Raw genomic sequence first — 6,930 nt, forward strand, 5'->3', positions numbered from 1 at the left:
GCTGATAAGTGTGACATGTATATATTAAAACATTGTATGATAGAGTTATCAAACAAGAACAAGAAGATGCTATAGAGATTCTAGTGATATTAGATTTTTTTCTTTGATAAGCCTAGTATAAAAGCATATTGTTCACTTGTATGAGTGATATAGCAAATCATAGACAAATATATTAATTGTAACGAGAGAGATGAAAAGATATTTCAATAATATTGACTTTGTTAGATGTAATCCCTTTTTCGGTGAACCAAGGTAAATCGCGCGTGTGTTCTCTCTTTACTGTTTACGTTATTTGTGTGTGATTATTTACTTGTTTAGTTTTGATTACTCTCTAGATTGTTTCACTATAAACAATGAACTTGATATAAAATTTACAAGAAATAGCATAAGGCAAAGCCCTTTTTTTCTCTAAATTCTTTCCACATAAATTCATTCTCATTTACAATTACAATTCCTGATGATCTGAAATGTTATCAGTTTCTTAATGAAGCTTTCCCACCGGATTTCATGTTATCTTTCATGTCTGTCCTGCACAAGTTTAATGAAAATATTTTTATGATTGGTCAACCAAATAAAATAAATCATGTCAAGATTTTGCTTGAAAAAATATATAGATTCCGAACAATCAAAGTAGTGCCTCTAAATTCGGAGGCATAAGTACTATATTGTATACCGTCTCAAGTGTTGTCTGGACTCTGGATGAAAGAGATGGTTTTAAAGAATAGATTTTATAGTTGGGTTTGTCCATATTTTGTCAATTACAGATTTGCATCACAAAATGACTAGAGTTTAGAAAACTCAAAATTTACTGGGTTAAAGACTGTATTTCTCACTTTATTCTTCTTATTGGTTTAAACTCGTAAACATTTAGATTGAGGTGCAAATTGTAAGCTTCAATTCAAAGACAGAAATTTCTTAGCTGATAGAATATATTGTTCCATTGCTATCTAAAAACCAACTACCCAATACTTATCATCAGGTATCACACCCAAAAACAGCCGAAACCCATCCAGTCCCATTATTCGATCATGTTGCTTGATATACATACAAATGAATATAAAATGGAGGTCCTACATATGTTTCATAAAAGAAAGAAAGAAATTAGAGTAACAATCATTCAACATCAAATCCATCCTGCATACCTGATTGGATACAGGAATTTTTTGAAACATACTCGGGAAATGCCTTCAGCTTTCTCTTCCAATAGAACTTGAAATGCATCCCATCAATCTGTCCAAATTCAAAAATTTCTAATCTATGTGCTAACATTCAGAGCTCTCAAAATGCTGCCATGTCTTCTGCTTCTCAACAATAATTTTTGAGCATAACAGAACAAAAGCAAAGACGATGGAGCAAATGTGCAGTTTAATAGGACTATTAACATGTTGAGAATAATATATCCCATAAGCAACAGCTGTTAAAATAAACTGAAGGGTGCCAGAAACAATTCCAATGATATCCAGTACTGAACCAAAAGGCTTGCCATCTCCTGCATTATAAAACCAATAAAACTTGCCTTCCATGTTCCAGACATACTTTCCCTGACTACACTTGCAACAAATCTCAATAATGCAAAATCCTACGGTGAAGAAAGATGTCAGTGTAGCAATTAGAGCAAAAAGGGACTTGTGTGGAGACGAAAGCTGATCGAAAATGACTGTTGAAACCTCACAAACTAAATTGGCAACAACCATGGACAATTCCAATTTCTTCAGCAAGAAAGGATGTAATTAGAACTTGAAAATGAATAAGTTTAAAAGAAAAAATTTTAACTTTGGTTATATCTTTCACCTTTAATCTAATATTTGTCCTCTGATCAACATCCGTGCAGCTAAAGTACTCAGAATCTGTGGGCGAACCATGAGGAGGATGGTTGTCATCGATATTTTCCTCCTCTGTACTATCCTGGAATCCATTTGAGATAAAAACTTGATTAACTTGACAAGATGGTTAAAAAAAGCCAATATCATATTAAATTGAGTTCTCGAACAATAATATTAATGTCTATATAAATTACTATATCAAAACTTGAGATTCATACTTTAATATAGGGGTATTGTTTTGGTGGATTGCTTACCTGTTCACTTGAGTCATTTCTTATGCGATGTGATACATGATTGATCTCGGTCTCAAGCAAAAGGGGTGTAGAGCTTTTAGTCTCAGGAAAAGGGGATGGAGCATTAGCTTTGAAATTATCCTGAAGTGCATAAACAAAAAAAGATAGTGTAAACAGAATTAATATAGCAAAAATCCATTAAGCAAATTAATCAAGTCTCCATAGACACCATATAAATCAAATAATTATCTTGGAAACAGTAAGGTTAGAGTTGAAAAGATGCAATTAGAACTTGAAAATGAATAGGTTTTCAATAATAATTCTTAACTTTGGTTATATCTTTCACCTTTAATCTAATTTTTCTTCTCTAATCAATATCCGTGCAGCTGAAGTACTCAAAATCTGTGGGTGAACCATGACTAGGATGGATGTCGTCGATATTTTCCTCCTCTATACCATCCTGGAATCCATTTGGGCTAAAAACTTGATTAACTTGACGAGATGGTTAAAAGAAGGCAATATCATATTAAATTGAGTTCTCGAACAATAATATTAATGTCTATATAAATTAATATATCAAAACTTGAGATTCATACTTTAATATAGGGGTAATGTTTTAGTGGATTGCTTACCTTTTGACTAGAGTCATTTCTTTTGTGATGTGATAAATGATTGATCTCAGTCTCAGGCAAAAGGGGTGCAGAGATTTTAGTCTCAGGAACAGAGGATGGAGCATTAGCTTCGAAATTATCCTGAAGCGCATAAACAAAAGAAAATAGTGTAAACAGAATTAATCTAGCAAAAATCCACCAAGCAAATTAATCAAGTCTCCATAAACACCATATAAATAGAAAAGTTATCTTGGTAACAGTAAGTTTAGAGTTGAAATAATTCGTAACTTTGGTTAGATCTTTCACCTTTTTCCTAATATTTGTTCTCAGATCAACATCCCTGCGGCTGAAGTACTTGAAATCTGTGCGCGAACCATGACTAGGATGGATGTCGTCGATATTTTCCTCCTTTATACTATACTGGAAACCATTTGAGGTAAAAATTTGATTAACTTGACAAGATGGTTGAAAGAATGAAATATCATATTAAATTGAGTTCTCCAACAATATTTTTAATGTCTATATAAATTAATATATCAAAACTTGAGAATCATACTTTAATATAGGGGTAATGTTTTGGTGGATTCCTTACCTTTTTGCTTGAGTCATTTCTTATGTGATGTGCTTCATGATTGATCTCAGTCTTAAGTAAAAAGGGTGTAGAGCTTTTGGTCTCAGGAAGAGGGGATGGAGCATTAGCTTCGAAATTATCCTAAAGTGGCTAAACAAAACAAAATAGTGTAAACATAATTAATATAGCAAAAATCCACCAAGCAAATTAATCAAGTCTCCATAGACACCATATAAATCAAATAATAGTTATCTTGGTAACAGTAAGGCTAGAGTTGAAAAGATGTAATTAGAACTTGAAAATGAATAGGTTTCCAAGAAAAATTCTTAACTTTGGTTAGATCTTTCACCTTTTTCCTAATATCTTTTCTCTTATCAACATCCGTGCAGCTGAAGCACTCGGATTCTATGGGCGAACCATGACTAGGATGGATGTTGTCGATATTTTCCTCCTCTGTACTATCCTGGAATTTGTTTTAAGTAAAAACTTGATTAACGTGACGAGATGGTTAAAAAAAAGGCAATATCATATTAAATTAACGTCTCCAAAGATAATTTTAATGTCTACATAAATTAATATATCAAACTTTAGATTCATACTTTAATACAGGGGTAATGTTTTGGTGGATTGCTTACCTTTTGGCTTGAGTCATTTCTTATGTGATGTGCTTCTTGATTGATCTCAGTCCCAGACAAAAGGGGTGTAGAGCTTTTAGTCTCAGGAAAAAGGGATAGAGCATTAGCTTTGAAAGTAGCCTGAAGTGCATAAACAAAACAAAATAGTGTAAACAGAATTAATCTAGCAAAAATCCACCAAGCAAATTAATAAAGTGCCCCTGGACACCATATAAATCAAATAGTTAACTTGGTAACAGTAAGGTTAGAGTTGAAAAGATGTGATTAGAACTTGAAAATGAATAGTTTTCCAAGAAAAGTTCTTAACTTTGGTTAGATCTTTCACCTATTTCCTAATATTTGTTCTCTTATCAACATCTGTACCGTCGATTCAACCGTCAAATCAATCCAGTCCATCTTGTGGAACAACTGTTCCTATGAATAGGAACGCCCGTTATTGTTCTTTTTTCTAGTAAAATATATTGCAGACCTCAGCATGACATCATTGGTCTGACCCGCTGGTCAGGCCCTCCGACCTAGGGATCGCCCCTTGACTGGGTCAAGGCCCGGTCCAGGTATATAAACATTGTATGAAATCTGATGTTCCCTAATTCTCTAATTCAACTTTGTTTGTTTCCTTTATGACTTCCTGTATTCACTTGAGGTTTGGTATTTACAAGAAATTCGAAACAATAGTGGAGGAGAAGAGTGAAGAAGATCCAAATTTTAATGCATTTTTTAAATTGAGAAGAACCTTACAATATGAAATTGAATTGCAGCTTTGGAAACCAGAACAGCAATCTTCAACTTTTCCTGCAAGGTAGAAAAACCAAAAAGAAAATGTACCGTGTTGAATGTCATAAAACTGTCCACAGAAAGCAAAAGAAAATGTGGGAGTTGATTCAGAAAGACAGAATATAAAAAATTAAGAACCCAACCAAATAACATCAGCTAGAAACAAAAGAGCAACTCGGAGAAAGGTTAACAACCATGGGTGGAGCCACATACAGGCATGGCCAGCCCAGGCCTGTAAGTGGCAACTTATTGACAGATACACATATAAATAAATGATTTCATCTTCAAATGGCCTTCCCAGAATAAGTTTTTAATGCTAATAGACTTTGGATTTTATGTTCCCGCGACAACAAATGTTTCCTTCTAAGTTTATATTTTACTTTTGCAAGAAAATAATTATTTTATATACTTTTGATCATCTCCAAGTTTAAAAATCATATCTTAAATTAAGTTGATTATAAAAAAGACAACTGTTGCAGAGTTTTTGAGTACTGTTGTTTCAAGTGGTTATTGTTTTGTCTTTTTTTTTTTTTTTTTGAAGTATTTTATATATTTAAATTTCAAAAATTATTTTGTTTCAACTACCCTAATTAGTAGGGGTGTTCAAAAAAATGCAAAAACCGAACCGAACCGGAAAACCAGTTAACCGAAAAAACGGTTCGGTTACGGTTCGAAAAATTCAAAAAACCGAATTTCCGGTTCGGTTACCGGTTTGGGAAAAAATAAAAAGCGGTTAACCGAAACCGGTTTTTTGAACCGGTTTTACAAAAAAAAATAAATATTATATATTAAATAAAAAATAATAATATTATATATTATATATTAAATAAAAAATAATAATATTTTTAATGTATCGTTAGTAGTGGTCAATGGATATATATGAATGTCTAATTTTTATTTGGATATGTATTATTTATATTTACAATTTAATTTAGGAAAAAATAAAAAAAATAAGTTTTATAAAAAAAAAAAGGGAAAACCGGTTAACCGCTTTAAAAAAAGCAGTTAACTGGTTTTTCGGTTAACCGGAAAACCGGTTTTCCCTTCAAACCGGTTCGGTTTCGGTTCAGGAATTTTCCCAAACCGAAAAACCGGTTCGGTTCAAAAAACGGTTAACCGGTTCGGTTAACCGCTTTTGAACACTGTAATTAGAATCACAGCTACGCCACTCAGTTACCAATCAATAACATCAATAGTCAGCAAGAAATTAAAAAAAAAAAAAACTCGTTATAGAATTTAGATGAGGCATGCATACAAAAAATGTGTAATGAAGAATTTAAACATATAATCCTTAGGATTCATTAAAAATTAAAATTTTAAATTAGGGAATTAGTCGTGGCATTTGCTGTAAGTTTGAATACAATAATGCAAGTTTAGGTAGTAAAGATATTCTAAAATTGCCATTCTATTTTTATCTAACTTGTATCCATGAAAACTTGAATTAAAATACAAAACTGAGTTATCACCACTTCAATGGAAATTTGTGGCCATAACTTTAGGCAGATGAAAGCAGAGTTTCTTACAATCTTATTGCAGTCCAACCTCAACCTCCAGGGAAAATGTAAAAACAAGATGAACAGTGATGTAGAAGCAAATCGTCATTAATTGTTCAAAGTCTAATTAAAGTAAATTAGAAAGATGATGAGTGATGTAGAAGCAAATCGTCATTAATTTAAGCAGCTAATTAACGGACCTGATTGGTTTTGCGCATAGCATCAGCCTCGTGACGTTTGGAGAGGTTGGCAGTGAATCGAAACCTTCGTTTGGGACTTTTGACAACTACAAAGAGATTTCTCCATCTCTCCGACACCTCGGCGGACGAATGTTTTGATCTAACATCAAAGTTTTCTTGCAAATGGCTCTCCATTGATCAACTCGACTTAACAGTACTTATTTCTTTCAACAATTGACAACCAAATCACTTAACAGTGTTTCTATTTCTTTCAAAATCAGCAAGCAAATTTTCTGAAAACAAAAGATTGGAAATTTTATCAGTCTTCTTCTAATGGAAGAGCTGCTCAACAAGTGGGTTTTTGATGAGCAGAGCTTCTTCGTATTATTTTAAATATGAAATAAAGAGATAAATAAAGCCATTTGCTTGCTATCGCTTTCGTTACGCGGTTGGAGTTAAGAACATTTTAGTCCTTTAAATTTGGTTTGGTAACATTTTAGTCCAAATTTTTGTGATAGTGACATTTACCTCTTACCACGAATATTGTTAGTAACTGTCAAAACGAGGTCAAAGGACTAAAATACCATCTAATATTTTTTTTTAATCTTCTT

At 32.6% G+C, this 6,930-nt stretch overlaps 1 protein-coding gene across 3 annotated transcripts; it reads right to left on the reverse strand.

Moving 5' to 3' along the window:
- Positions 1-395: 395 nt before the first annotated feature.
- LOC116113077 lies at positions 396-6,685 on the reverse strand. 3 transcript variants are annotated; one of them, XR_004125375.1, is made up of 11 exons: positions 6,341-6,685; positions 4,612-4,665; positions 3,874-3,993; positions 3,588-3,701; positions 3,260-3,379; positions 2,974-3,087; positions 2,689-2,808; positions 2,078-2,197; positions 1,792-1,905; positions 1,143-1,709; positions 396-528 (listed from the first exon to the last, which is right to left on the reverse strand). XR_004125375.1 is itself a non-coding variant. In XM_031399231.1 (10 exons), the coding sequence occupies exons 1-10, from the start codon at positions 6,512-6,514 to the stop codon at positions 1,263-1,265; spliced, it is 1,497 nt and encodes a 498-aa protein (XP_031255091.1). In that variant the 5' UTR covers positions 6,515-6,685; the 3' UTR covers positions 896-1,262. The 3 variants fall into 3 exon arrangements, 1 of the variants encoding a protein (XP_031255091.1); XR_004125376.1 differs by having other exon boundaries at positions 406-523; XM_031399231.1 differs by lacking the exon at positions 396-528 and having other exon boundaries at positions 896-1,709.
- Between the last annotated feature and the right edge of the window lie 245 nt (positions 6,686-6,930).

Source organism: Pistacia vera, unplaced genomic scaffold (assembly GCF_008641045.1).
Source record: "Pistacia vera cultivar Batoury unplaced genomic scaffold, PisVer_v2 Contig673, whole genome shotgun sequence".
NCBI lineage: Eukaryota > Viridiplantae > Streptophyta > Magnoliopsida > Sapindales > Anacardiaceae > Pistacia > Pistacia vera.

Excerpts from the sequence above, each read along its gene's own strand:
- LOC116113077 (XM_031399231.1), bottom strand. The coding sequence starts at position 6,514 with ATGGAGAGCCATTTGCAAGAAAACTTTGATGTTAGATCAAAACATTCG. Across the intron at positions 3,702-3,873 it reads GAAATGACTCAAGCCAAAAG|GATAGTACAGAGGAGGAAAA; the intron begins GTAAGCAATCCA and ends AACAAATTCCAG. Across the intron at positions 2,809-2,973 it reads GAACAAATATTAGGAAAAAG|GATAATTTCGAAGCTAATGC; the intron begins GTGAAAGATCTA and ends TATGCGCTTCAG.